Source organism: Onychostoma macrolepis, chromosome 03 (assembly GCF_012432095.1).
Source record: "Onychostoma macrolepis isolate SWU-2019 chromosome 03, ASM1243209v1, whole genome shotgun sequence".
NCBI lineage: Eukaryota > Metazoa > Chordata > Actinopteri > Cypriniformes > Cyprinidae > Onychostoma > Onychostoma macrolepis.
The window spans coordinates 51124558-51140039 of NC_081157.1; the positions used below are offsets into that span (position 1 = coordinate 51124558).

Below are 15482 nucleotides of genomic sequence, written 5' to 3' on the forward strand. Positions count from 1 at the left end.
TTTGACAGACAGAAGTGGGCGCTTGACTCACCAATTTAGGAAAAAAATCGAGCTGGATTTGGCATAGTGAGGGCTATTTCATTACCCAACTAGGGAAAAATGCACAACTGAATTATTGACAACAATGCTTATCTCTTTGGGAAAGAAAAAAAAGTAGACAAGATGTCTAATAGAAAAATATATATGGCTGATAAAATAAAAATATTGGTCACTCCATTTTGTTTAATGGTAATTTTCTAGGGCTAGATTGCATAAAAGCATAATAAAAGTTTACGCCAAAGATCCAAAATCATGAAATCACATATGCTGCCATCACTGGGGATAACAAGATAGAAATATTGATGGCCATGGATCCTAAATTATGCAGAGATCTCTAATCCTCATCTCAAAAGTAGCTCATGAGCAATAACAAAAAATTATGACTAAACTTTAAATTGGACAAACAAGTGGCATTTGAGAAATTACAATTGACTCTCTCAACTGCACAATGCCTAAGACAACTATTCTTAACCAATTAATCTATTAGATTTTGTTTGAGAAAAAGAAAAAGGAGGTTTATACTGCAGTGTTAAAACAAACCTTATAGTGACTGACGTTGTCCAGTTACATAATGACATTTAGACACTATGTTGAATGCTACCGGGTCTACGCTCAGTAGAGTGTAACAAAAAACTTCATGTTATATTCAGGTTCCGTAGCATTCCACAATTAAAACCATTCAGTTCACAATTAGCTGAAATCTCAAGACAAAATATGTTTATTGGCCAAAAAGGGGGGTGTGAAAGGGTGTGAAAAAGTATGAATGACGGATGGAATGTATGGAGTGAAAGAAGGTGTCTGACGAGACACTGAAACAAATCAATTATTTTGCCAAACATCTGTATGCAGATTTTAATACAGTATGTGGGCCCACAAGGCAAATAACGCCCAGTAAAATAAAGACCATGGATGAATTTGGCTAAGTTTCCTGGTCAGTACCTAGGTTATTGCTGTGGCAGAAAGAAAAACAGTGCCACACTTGCGCAGCGCATTACATGGGAAGGCAAAGCAAGCAAGCTTGCTCTTTCCACCCCACATCTAACTTTCTTTTCAGCATGTCATGATGGAGCTGATCATGTCTCAAAAGGATAAAATATTGACTTTCTGACTGTTAACATAAAGTGGGTTGAGTGTTTTCCGGGTCAAAAGGCCAACACTACTGAGCTAGATAAGGCCTAGGAAATTATCTAGTGATATAGTGGAACTCAGTTTATAAAACAAAGAGATAACTGAATTAGTAAATTGTTAAGAATAAATTTGAAATGAATTGAAAAATTGTAAGGATGCAGATAACTGAGTAAAACCAAATTCTTTATTATATTATAGAAAATAGTATACTCATTTTATTAACAGCAATGGAGTTGTGAGAGCTCAAAAATGGGGCCAGGACAGCCCTCAACCCACATGAAATTTCCACAGGTCACACCAAGAAGGATAACTATCCGGATGAGCAAATGAGCATGCTTGATATCACTAACAAAAACTCTGAAAGTTTCCATTTGCAGGTGACAGCAGTTATATCAAGGCCCAGGAATGGTTTGCTCCACCATTAAGAACCAGTGAGTGTGCAGTTATGGCCTCAAGGAAGAATCTTGCATTGATCAGCAAAATAGTTGCAAAGTGACACCTGGGTCCACATCTCTCACCTTAAAATACACCAACCAGCTTCAACAACCCCACACAGCATGAAGTGAGAGATGAAGGGCGTGCTAGTAATGACCTTCCCTTGCCAACGAGGGAAAGACCATTGCAACGATTCGCAAAGAGTCACCCTGGTGAAGATGGAAAAGAGTGATGGGACTCCCATCCAACACGGTGATCAAATAGGGCAATTAATTTCTGCTATGATGCTACCGCAAAGATTAGCAATAATCAAATGTCAAGCACACAAAAAAGGAAATGATTATGTCATTAAGGGAAACAATGCAGCAGATCTACAGGCTAAAAAGGCTGCTGGATGTCAAATAGCAGTATTAACACCTGTAGTACTTATAGAACCTCAACCTCAATTGGATGACATAATTCGAATTCAGCAACAAGCAGGCCCCTACGAACAGTCAATGTGGCACCAGAGGGGGGCCAAAAAAGACTCACAAGAGATTTGGCGTACACATGAAGGACACATTTGACACACATTTGAATATTCTTATTGCAGATGCGCATGGTTTTGACCATTGTGCAAGGGGGGAAGTGGTAAGAAAAATTAAAAAGCAAGGATATTGGTCTCCTTATTTGTATGCAACAGTAGATTAATTCTTGTCTACATGCGAAATTTGTGCAAAGTACAATGTGAGAAAAGGGATAACGACACCCATAGGGCATATACCGGTACCGGAAGGGCCTTTTAACTCTTTAAGACCTGCCATAGAACAATTCCGCCAGAGTATATCTTAGTATTTTTACATGCTGTGCTGTCATTCTTTTGAGCATTTTCAAATGCCATATATCAATACAATCCTTACACCTCCAATTTGAAGGCTGTGTATGTAAGAAATCCATAATTACTAGATAAATAGCTCAAAAGTGCAATAAACCAACAAAAATATGAAAATCTTTTTTCCCAACATATTTTACTAAATACAGAAATATCACAAATGTCAAATAAAGCATAAAACACTTTGAAACTACATACAATTGATTTGGACTGATTACATAAATTCGTTTGTGAGATACACTCATTTTTATAAACGTACGTTGTGAAGTCAAACCGGTAATATATTGATTTTGAGAGCAATATTGATTGAACAACTACAAAAGATAATGTAAAATAATCAGTTACACTACTCTAAAATCTGTAATTTATCATAACTAAAAATGCAAAAAGGCTGTGATAACACTTGTGACAATTCCTGACTAGAATAATGCAGAGGGGTATGTGGCATGCCTCACAGATGAATGGAGTGGGGTAAAAAAATATTATATTTTGCTTTTGAGAGCGATGTTGATTGAAAAATAAATACATAAAGAACATCTCAGTTATTCTTGTGTAAAAACAAAACAAAACAAAACAAATACATAAAACAAAAATAAACCCCACTAGAAACAGATTCTGGAGCAGATGAGCAGTCGGAGAGTTACTCGTCGTCGCGCGCGAGTAACGTTAGTAGCTCCAAAACCTCCGCGTGCATGTACTTATGTTTTCATGCAGTCGTAACATTATGCACGCGAGTGTGTGATTGTGCTTGCATTTGTAAAGGTGCATGTGTGAAAAAGAAAAAAAATCAACAGATTGCAATGATAAATAAATAAGAGTGATGAAAAGAACGCAGCAGCAGCAGTAGTATATACGTGCAGCAAATGAAAGTCAAATGTCGCGGCTTGTGACGTCACCACATGAGACACACCTTGGGGTCATAGTGCACAGAACGTGATTACGTCATAGTAGACGTAGTAAAAGGTATCTAGCAACCGCTAGCAACCTCAGATCTATAGAACATGTGTGCAAAGACGTGCAATGTTATTTTTAGTGTATTTTGTTGTATACGCATTTTATGCAATTTGTGCAGACTTGTTAGAGGGTGAAAACAACGCAACAGGAGCATGTTGTAGACTTGATCTGACTGTGTAACGGCTCTGATTTTGAATGCAAAAAGAATTATTGCGCTACCCTTTTAGTTTCGCACTCCCGTCGGTTTTAAAGGGTTAAACATCTGGTCGTCGACTACGTGGACATGATAAAGCGGGTACAAGGTAAAAGATACATGCTGGTGATTGTTGACAGATTTAGCAAATGGGTGGAGGCAGTACCGTCAGCAGATCTAGGAGCAGGGACAGTAATCAAATTTCTAACAAGAGAAGTAATTCCTAGATTTGGGATACCATCAGAAATAAGTTCAGATAATGGTTCGGCATTCATACAAAAAATGGTAAAACAAGTGTTGCAACAATTAAGAATAAAACAAAGACTAGGTTGCATATACCATCCTCAAAGTCAAGGACAGGTAGAGAAAATGAATGGAATTATCAAGGCCAAAATAAACAAAATATGTGAAAGTACTAAACTTAATTGGATTGATGCTTTGCCTCTAGCACTAATGAGCTATCGCATGCAAACTAACCGCACCACGCATTTAACACCTCATGAGATGCTTACAGGTCGGCCTATGCTAGTGCCACATTGTAGAGGTCCCTACAAAGGACCGCCTCTAGAGCAGTTACAAATGGAACTTCGTTCATATATGAAGAAACTAACTGCCATACATAAAGCTATCTATTCACAGGAAAAAAGAAAGGAGCCCAGCGAGGAAACGGAGACAACGTGTCCAGTTGTTCCAGGTGACCAAGTATATCTGAGGGTGTTCCGAAGGAAATGGAATGAGCCGAGGAGAGAAGGCCCGTACACAGTGCTGAGAGCAACTCCGACAGCAGTGCAAGTGGAGGGCAGTACAACTTGGTATCATCTAAACCACTGCACGAGAGTTCCCAAGAAAAAGCCAGAAAGGGAGGAAAACAGACAGGTAGACAATGCGACAGAGAGTGACAAGGAGGAACCAGAAACACAGGATGAAAGGCAAACAAAAGACAGCACAGAAAAGGTTTCACAAGGAGTTCCAGTCGTTCTGTCAAAGGAACAGGAGAGGGAAGGGAACGAAACAGACAATGTGTTTGGAGATCCTCTTATGCTTAATATATCTAATAATGCAACTCCAAGCTCAACCCATAGAAAGCAATCAGACTTCTCTCCAAATGCAACCCCAAGCTCCAATAATAGAAAACAACCAGACTTCTCACCAAATGCAACCCCTAGCTACAATAATAGAAAACAACCAAACTTCTCAACAAATGCAAATCCAAGCTCCACCAACAGAGAGCAATCAGACTTCCCTTCAGTTACAAACACAAGAGGTAACCAACAGCAACCAGACTTCCCAAGAATTGACTTTTCAGCCCGCAAATGAATCTAGCAGTGACTTTAACTTAATCCAAAATGAACAAGCACAAGTTGAGGAGGAAAAAATATCTAGACAAAATAGACACATTGCAGATGACAATTATAACATCACTATTAAAGGCAATTCAGATATATTATGGGAAAAGGCAGAAGATAATAGTTGGTATAAATGGGTAAATTACACAGCCGAAAAAGAAGAATGGGAAAACTGCATAGTTTACCTTGAAGCGAGACCGATTTTATATATTTTATATATTATATATTTTATATTTTATATATTTTATATATTATATATTTTATATATTGCACCTATACCTATACACAGTTCTAGTTGCAAAAAATTGATTGCGCAAAATAAAAATACAGAATGGATCAATTATATATATTACAACCAGCAAAGATTTATTAATTACACTGATGACGCCTTATCACTTTTAGGAGAACAATTAGATGCAACAAGCCGAATGACATGGCAAAACAGAATAGCTTTGGACTATTTGTTAGCTGAAAAGGGAGGAGTCTGTGTTATGTTTGGGGATCAATGCTGTACTTTTATAACAAATAATACTGCTCCAGAAGGAGCGTTCACAGAAGTAATGACCAAATTGAAAAACTTAAGGGTTGAACTTAAAACTAATGCTGGGACAGACGGGAAAATGTGGGATTGGTTTGATCTAAGTTTGGGAGCTTGGGGAGCATGGTTTGCTAAACTAGGAATGTTTTTAGGAGTTGCCATAATGATAGGAGGTTTATTATTTTGTTGTGTATTACCTATACTAAGAACATTGGTCGTCAATGCTACTGTGAAACAAATGGAGATGATAAAAGTCCCAAACAATCAACAAATAATCACAAAAAAGAAACTTGGATGAGTATTATGAAGGATTGCTAAACAAGCTGATCTTAAATGAGCAAACTTCGGATGATGGATCCAGCGACTCTGATGACTATGAAAAAGAGATGTAAGGATGAGCCATATCCTGGGTGTAAGTGCTAGCCTAACCTCTGCCCAAGGATGGCCCTCTACGATGCGCAAAGTATCTGGGCTGAAGATCAACGGATCCGAACTATTGTTTCTTGGAATATTCAATGTAAGATGTTTTGAATGTGTTTTTATGTGTTTGATATACATAACTGTGACAACCACAGGCAAGCGCTGAACCGATTGCACGCTCATGCTTTTAACATTGTATTTTACTTTAAAGGAAGAAAAGAGACAGTATATTTTACTCTCTCTTAAGTCAAGGGTGGAGAGAGATGTTTGGTCCTGATTCTCCTCCAGAGTGCTGCCGCATCATTTAGTCGTTGATGGTAAACCTGTGTGACTTACTTAGTCACTAGATAGTGTTAGCTAAAAGGACTGAATTATGAAGTAGCACTCTGGGTAGACGTAAACAAATTGTGAGACTTAATGAAGTCTCAAAGGGAGGAATGTAGAGGATTTTTATTGATATTAATCAGAATTACTTAGACATAATCAAGGTGAATTTTGCCTATAAAGTATCTAGTGAATCTTCCAATATATTCTGAAGGCCTTTGTGTCAAAGTGTGTACGTGGCAAAGCACATCTGGAAGAAATGAGGAGTGGGCTTTCTCCCCCTTACCATAACAAAGTCTAGAGGGTCTCTTCTCCTCTGGGACAGATAGAATTACATACACAAGTGAAATGTATGCATATGACTTAACATTAGAATCTGCCTTAAATGGCTTGTATATAAACCAGAGACAAAGGACAGTCGAGAAGCTTATCTGAAGAGAGAGCTTCGGTTTTATTTCGGCCGAATAAAATCAAATTTTTCTAGCATCAAAGCTCCAAGTCTTTGTTTCATTCTTCGAACTGCGGGGCACGACACTTCAAAACCTAACAGACCACTCAGATCATTAGAAATACCAAGGGTTCACTCAAAACAAGGACAGTCTGCTTTTAGCTATTATGCCGCCCGCAGTAGGAATCAGCTTCCAGAAGAGATCAGATGCGCTAAAACATTACATTTACATTTACATTTATGCATTTAGCAGACGCTTTTATCCAAAGCGACTTACATTGCATTCAAGTTACAGTTTTTTTTTTACATTTTATCTGCTCTTGCTTTCCCTGGGAATCGAACCCATGATCTTGGCGTTGCTAGCGCCATGCTCTACTATTTGAGCTACAGGAAAGCTGTAGGTAACATTAGCCATAGGTAATCTATCTGTTTAGCTGTGCATTTACTGAATGAGCACTGAGCTACATCCGAATGATTGCACTGTATTTTATGTATCCACATTTTTTATTATTATTCTCAGATGTTTACTTCATTTTAAATATTTTTTTAATCATTTTAAAATTTTAATTATTTGATTTTATTGTGATTATTTGTATGATAATTTTAATCCTTTTTTATGTAAAGCACTTTGAATTATTATTGTGTATGAAATGTGCTGTATAAACTTGCCTTGACTTGAAAATTAACCCCATACTGCCTTATTTGCAAAAAATAAATAAATAAATAAATAACAAGAAAACAAGCATTTTACCTTTGTATTTATGAGCAAACGCAGCTATCAGTATTCCAGCAATCACACTGAGCACAACAAAAACTGAAATCATGATGACTGATGTCCTCCAAGAATTAAACATGTTACCTGTAACACAGACCAGCAATTAAGCTCATTGTGTTAATCAAATTATTTTGATGAGATGATTAAAATATATAATGTTCAGTTCTGAATGGTACATAGACAGTAAAATGTTTTAGCTTTACTTAACTTAATAGACTAAGCTGATAATCATTTTAAAAAAATAATGCATCAAATATACCATGAGAAGATAAACAATTGCAGTAAGAAAAGTGTCAGTAGTTACTTGTGGTGATTATCAGTGCCTCCAGCATGTGATGCTTCAGTTTGAATCTGCAGTGAATCTTGCTGTCTCTCTCATATACAGTTACGGTGTGTTTCGCACTGAACCGGTCTGTGTTTCTGTGTTTCTCTGTTGTTTCTGAACTCAAACGGACTCCTTCACTGTTCAGCCACTCAAGATCAGGTTCAGGATACCAACCTTCAGATTCACACTGTAGATGAAGCCCTCCTGAATGATCAAACCCATCTACAGTGATCACCGGAGGACGCCCTATAGCTACAGATAAACAAGAAGGATGTTCTGTTGTTGTTCTGACTTTAAGTTAGTTAGAGCATGTTAAGGCTGGAATACACCACACAACTTTTGCCCTGATTTACAGTCCGAACAAACTGACGCTAGTTGCTGACAGTCAGAGCCAGTCTGCAGATTAGAGTTGACAGATTTCATAGAAAATCAAAATTCAGACTTTGATTCCATCCAGTCGGAGGATATCAGATATGTTTGATATTTTCAGCCGATTTTAGAACTCATATTGTTTTCATTTATTACACGTCTCCTAACAACAAGGTGCATGTTTCTGCGTGAGTTTCTTGTGATCCTCAGTCATTCAGTGTATGATGGACAGCTTTCTTTTGTGACTATTTACAAAGTCGGTAAGTGTTTGATGCCAATCTGATTCAGATTTTAAGTTGTGTAGTGTATTCCAGACTTTAGTTTTGAATGGTTTTCTCACCTTCAACACTGACATTAACAGTGGCATCATCAAACCAGGATCTGGACTGAATAAAACACTTATAAAGTCCTTCATCAGAGACTCGGACTGATGAGAGTTTGAGTGATGCCTCTCCTCTCTTTAGTTCTTGATGATCCAGTTTTGTTCTCCCTCTGTAGGACTGAATCTGATCTGTGTTTCTGTCTACATGATCCTCATAGAGATGCACTAGTTGATTGACTTTCATATCAGATCTAAACCACTCCACTCTCATGTCCACAACACTGATGCTGGATTTGACTGAACAGGGCAGAATCACATCTTCACCAGCTACAGCAAACACAGGACCTGCAGCTCCCACGACTTCATACTGCTCTGTAGAAGAGAAAGAAAGGTCTAATTAAAAGTGAACCTCCTGTCAGTTGAACTGTCATCCTTCAGCAGGGCAAGGGTTACAGTGTTCCCATGTAAAGCAGTAACTGTCCTTCTCCACACAGCTCTGCATCTGAACATGTCTGCTTAAAAACACTGCTTGTGTGCATTTTTCTCTGTTTTATTAAATATTATTAAATGGCTCTTTGTAATTTCTAAATTTATTGTAATTAGTCAATACTTCTGAACAATGACAGTTGTCTATTAGGGGTGGGAATCGCAGGGTACCTCACGGTACGATATAATCACGATACATGGCTCACGATAACGATAATATCACCATACAGCGATTCTGCGATAATCTATATATTTCTAGAAAATCCTATAATGATACATCACGATATCTGTCTAACAAAATGCCTGTGAAAAGGTTAAGTGCAAGTTTTCTTTCTTTATTCAAGTCTAAACTGTTAGAAAACAGAAAAAAAGTTATGTAAATCAATTTTAACATGTTGAGAAGGCTAAATTAATCAGTTTATTCTTGTACTTATTAAAAGCTTACACTTTTATTTTTCTCTGTGTTTAAACAAACACATTTTATCAATGTGACTAATGTGTGACTCAATGTGCTTATCAAACAGAAAAAAAAATAGATAGATAGATCGATATAATATAAACCTGGTGCATTTCAAAATTTACCTGAAGTGCTTTCTCAACCTTTCTACTCCTCTCATCATAAAAACTGAGCCCCACATGAAGAAATAGCCGTTCACATATTTTGCGCGCTCAGGTTCGTTATTTCAAATGTAGATGCGCGGCAAGCACACACACTGCACACTTCTGCGCTGCATTACGTCTCTGACAAGGTTTTTTTTCGTCCTCCATGCCATAGGTGCAGATTTATGTTTCTGCCGGTCGGTGCCCACTGTTCACACTGCATAACGCGCACTTGTAATATCTGAGAGCATCCAGTGTTGTTCACATAAAACTGGACGCACCGGCGGCGCGCTCTCATACACTCATATAGTGACGGAAATCCACCCGCGATCCGAGCAGACAGGTTAGGCTACTCTTGAACTAAATGCGCTCTGCAATAATAATGTGATCGGTGCCTATGGTCCACGCTGATAGCTGTTCTGGGGCAGCTAGTTTTCATCTCCATAAACATATATAAAGCTAATACAGTGGCTGGAAATCTGTTTACCCTTCGGTTCCTTGTGCTTGCCCATCTTCATAGAGAACGCGGATCATGGTTGCTCAGAGCGCTTTTGGATAGAAGCTGGAAATGGCGCAGCCGCGATTTCACATTATCACATAAACTATGAATTAAACTATAATTAGACCTATAAATATAGTTCAGCTAGACAATGAATCGACATGAACACACACTTCAGCTCTTTATATGGGTGTGAATAATTACCTGATCTTGAATCTGTAATTCCACTAATAATCAGCAAAGTCAAACAAATGAGCCTCATCTCTAAAGGACACAGATGCTAAAAAGAAAAGAAAAATATATAGTAAACAGTCATCCCGTGTGTTAACATGCATGTATTGGCCCTGAATACTTGCACATTTACATTTATGAGATGAATACAACAATTTACATACAGATCTAGAATCAGTTGGTTAAATTAGTCCAGACAAAGCAGGACCAAATGCACAACGTGTATCTACATGTAGTATTATTTGACTTTATCCTTCTTTTTTTTTTAAAGTGTTTACATAGTTTAGTATCACTTAAAGACCTACCTAACCGGTTAAACACATCTGCTCTCAAGTCAAAGTCACAATAGACACACAATTGTTCAGGTAAATGTGTTTCTCGACTTAACTTCGGCTGAACATTGATGCGTTCACAAGAGTCTCTGAATAAATTATTGGTATGATTATATGGGTATTAACTAAAAGCTGATACGCCAGTACGTAAAGATCAAAAAGAGATTATTCCTGTCTCAGTTTTACTTTCATTTATAACTAAACAAACCACCTGAAGACTCGCCCTCCACAACACTATCTGATCATAATCCAGCTGCTGGAATCATTCTCTGTTTACAGAAACGTGTCGTATTCTGGTTTTGATTGCAGGACTTTAACTGATCTTTGGGAGCAGTGTGACTTTGTTTAGCAACGATTTAAAGGACGCTAATAGATTTCTCCTCTCTCTGTCTTAAATTTCTATGTAGCCTACAATTTGTGGATCCACGCAAGTCAGACTTATAACAGTCAGTTTTTCATTCAAAGCAGATAAAGTCATTTGGGAATGATATTTAATGCTGAAACTTGGCATTAATTTTATAAACCACAGTGGGGGAAAAGCTATCCCATCGATTTGTTTCATATTGTGACGAGGCCGCAACGGCAACAACATAAACAAATGTTACTGCGCATGTGCACTGTGTGAAACCCTCTAGAGTAGATTTTTTTTTTTTTTTTTGATAACAAGCAAAATGCTTTTCCTGCGTAAATCAGACGGGTTTATTGAAAATGCAAATTAATTCTCTACCAGCAGGAGGCACTTTAAAGTGGGAGAACTAGAGGTTTCCTCGGTAACGGCTGTACACAAAGCAGCACTGAGCTTACAAATGCTGCTTTATCATCATGCATATAACATGCATGATGAAATGAAAATGATATCGAACATTTTCTAAAGACAGTCTTCCTTCAGAAATACAGTGATATAAAAACACCTGCACCTCATTTTGATTTTTAAACGTGCAGTGCGTGCTTATTTATATTCAGTGAAGCATTTTGGAAAATCAGTCAGTTTTGATATCGTGGCGGGTTGCCACAAATAAATAAATGTATGGGAAGCAAACACATCCCACAGCACAACCACCTGAGCCCAACTTCATTAACTTTAAACAGCGTTTGTAGCCGGCGCCACTAACCAGAATGATAAACAAACACAGACCGGAAGTTAACTTCGGGCCAGGCGTGTGCACCCGATGAAACCGTCTATATGTAAGCCGTCTGCCATATTGTAATGGTCAACTTGACGTCATTCAGTAATCACTGAATATCCAAAAGATGCCACAATCCTGCACAGAACGGCTCAACGGCTCTGTGCGAACCTACAGTATGGTGAATGACAACAAGTTGACCGTTCCAAGATGGCGGCCGCATCTACGAGCCTGGAGCGGTCCAGTAGGGCAGGGGTCTCCAACCTTTTTACACTGCGGACCGGTTACGATTTGAAAAAATCTTGCGGACCGGGGTGTGTGTGTGTGTGTGGGGGGTTGTTGTGGATAGGGTCTTTAAAACAACTCTATTCATTTATACTGTTATCAGCACATGTTGAAGTAGATCCGTCTCTTGTCTCTGAGATAATATAATATGCTATAAATAAAGATAATAAATAATAAATAATAGATAATAATATGCGCTGTTAATGCTCCGTCAGTTTTTTTACTTTCACTTTCTGTATGACTGAAGTTAAGACGTTCACCGGCATAACTATTGCGCAAAGTTTGCACGTTGCTTGTGTGATATCCATTGGCTCGCCTTCTACTGTATAAACTACATGAATACATGAAAGAGGAATCAATTCGGTATGCCGCATTGTCTGAAACATGTCTCTAAGCTTGTGCGCATTTCGGGTGTGTGCAAGTACAGCGCGCAAGTAACGAATTGAGTTCTGTTTCGTTTCTTCTTGTGGTTTTAAGTAGATTGAAAGTGTAAATTGGCAAATTAATCTGCGAATCACATGCCAAACGGTGGGGTCTGGACCTGGTCCGTATATCACGGATAAACTGCGATCCGTTTAAGCCCTATGACAGATCAGAGCAATCTTTTATTTACTAATTTAACCATCGTCAAATTGCTACTCGATATCAATCGCATACAACAAAAATAAAGAGTAATTAGAAAAATAATTTACACACAATAAATAACAGAGTGTCATATCTATACACATTTTCCCCAGAACTTTCTCGCGACCCAGTAGGAATTCTTCCACGGCCCGGTAGTGGGTTGCGACCCGGTGGTTGGGGACCTCTGCAGTAGGGCATCTATATAAATCTATGGTTGCAACCACAGCCCTTTCTGAGGAACTACATTGTTTGACGGAAGAATAATGTTTTTATCATTACATTTTATTTGCTTTGTTTTATTTTGTGAAACCGTGCTACGTATATGGAATAACCGTTTTATTAAAGCAATAAGCCCTGTGAAGCCATGGTTTACAGTGAATTTATAACAGCTAAAGGTGTTTTTTATTCGCTTCATGTCGTGCCCCTAACATGTAACACCCCTTAGCTGTTATAAATTCACTGTAAACCACAGCTTCTTGGGGCTTATTGCTTTATTGAACAATTTCTTATTATATTGAATTACATATATCTTAGTCAGTGTCTTAATTGTTTAGATTTTATAATGCATTAGCTTCTTGTCGATCCACCGGTTCACAATTAAAAAATTGTAGCAAAAATAGCAGAAGGGCTTATTGAAAAAGCAAACTTGTGCTGCGTCCCAATTCGTCTACTTATACTATGCCCTAAAAGCATGTACTCTTTTTATGAAGAAAAAGTACATACTTTTGATTATGTAGCAGAATAGTAGGCAGGCTTTGGGACATACTACTTCGTCAGAGCTGCTTCTTTAACGGACATTCTGTTGCTTAGTTACGTGCATCCTGTCACTGTTTAAACTGCACTGTTAATCATCTTATCACAGTTAACATCATCCACATTTAATTTCATTTCCTACCGTACTGGAGAGAAATAAAGAAGCACATCGCGGGTCTTTCACGCCGAGAACTCTGCTCATGTGTTTGCATAATAATGCATTTAAAAGTTAATGACCAAACGTATCATTATAAAAGTTCACAGTGTTGCTGCAGATGAAATATAACGTGTATAACATTAAATTAATATTTTTTTAATCAGGTTAGACATTGATTATTTATCACTCAAATCACTTTCTCTACCTGTCTGTTGGTCTCGCATATCCGCCATATTTGTAGTTTTTTAACACGTTTTATGCGTGTTTGTAGTTCTGATCGATTCCTCGTCCACAGCGCAATGTGTTGTGGGCAACATTAGCTGTTAGAGTGTGCATCGATCTGTACTTCGAATTCTAACCGGATGTAGTAGACCATCCGGGAATCTTTGGCATATTTTTTAAACATACTATGATTTGGGACATACTAATTCTATTTTCGAATACTATTTAGGACGGATAGTATGCGAATTGGGACGCAGCATTGTTCTCTGCCAGCAGGTGTCGCTTTCGGAACACCAGAATATAGTGGTTTCCCTGGTAACCGCACTACACAAAGGTGCAGTGCTCATATTTATTCAGTGAAATCACAGCCTTTTGAATTTTAATCACTATAGCATTTCTTGTTTTTCCGTCCCCATATTTAAGACCATTTATAATTAAGACTTTTTGTACCATTTAAGAGTTTTCATGGCCTTAAATATAAACAATTAAACTGAGGACCCATGTAAACCCTAAGAACAGGAACCACCTGTCACGTTTCATGGGTTCGGTATCTCATTCTTGCTTGTGGTGTGTGTATGTGTTTAAGTGGTGGGTGTGTCAGAGATACGAGTTGATTGGAGTCAGGTGCGGCTCGTATCTCTCTGGCTATTTATGGCATGCTAACATGTCTTGTCTTCGTCAGTTCCTCTGTGTTAGTTCCTGGGTTCGGCTGGCGCGTGTTCCTGGATCCTCTCGCTGTTCGACCAGTTTCACCTCTCGTTCTCCGGCTGATGGTCTTCGTCCGGCTAGGCTGCCCATTGTGGTCCCTGCGCTACCCAGCCAGCGAACCTCTTGTGACCAATTACTTCTTGTCTTCAGTCAATAAATTGTATTTCACCGCACTTGAATCCTTTTGTCTCATTCCCCGTGACAATAGGAACTGACCATGCAGGATTCAGCGGATGCAACCGATCTTCAGCACTTCCTGGGTAACACCACTTCGTATGGACGTTCAGGATGATCAGATCAGGATAACTGGACGGGCGGTCCAGGAGCTGGTAGCGCAGGTGTCCGAGCTCTCCACGCAATTACAACAGCTGAGACTGCCCGCTGCGCCACCCACGCCCGATGCCCCGAGACCAGCGTCTGACTCTATACAGTTTGAACCACGTTTACCCACTCCTGAGAGGTATGATGGGGAACCCAACATGTGCAGAGCATTCTTGACCAAGTGTTCGATGTTCTTTTCCCTCCAACCATTTACGTTCTCCACGGAGACGTCGAAGGTGGCATTTGTCTTAACACTCCTAACTGGTAAAGCGGCACTATGGGGTACGGCAGTGTGGGAGAACCGACATCCGTGCTTCTCCTCGTTCCACCGCCTGTCTACTGAAATGAGGTCCGTGTTCGATCGTGCCGTGACTGGGCGTGAGGCGGCCAGAAGACTCGCCGATCTCCGCCAGGGTGAACGGTCGGTTTCTGATTATTCCATCGAGTTCCGAACCCTGGCGGCGGAGTGTGAGTGGAACGAGGAGGCGCAGCGGGACATTTTTCTGCATGGGCTGGCTGATCGCATTCAGAAGGAGATTGGTCTGCTGGAGTTACCAGACAGTTTTGAGGATCTCGTAGTATTAACGCTACGTGTGGATTCATGTTTGCACCAGCTGAATCGACGTGCCCACAGTCAGCCGTTTGTGAGTTTT

General features: G+C 39.0%; 1 protein-coding gene across 1 annotated transcript in view; it reads right to left on the reverse strand.

Moving 5' to 3' along the window:
• Positions 1-10399, reverse strand: part of LOC131535825 (butyrophilin subfamily 1 member A1-like) — a 53283-nt gene extending 42884 nt beyond the window's left edge. The window contains exons 1-4 of the mRNA XM_058768329.1: positions 10277-10399; positions 8506-8859; positions 7776-8048; positions 7448-7555 (exon numbers count right to left, since the gene is read on the reverse strand). Coding sequence (XP_058624312.1) covers positions 7448-7555; positions 7776-8048; positions 8506-8859; positions 10277-10334 — 793 coding nt within the window. The 5' untranslated portion in view covers positions 10335-10399. The remainder of the gene's footprint in view (positions 1-7447; positions 7556-7775; positions 8049-8505; positions 8860-10276) is intronic.
• Positions 10400-15482: the final 5083 nt, after the last annotated feature.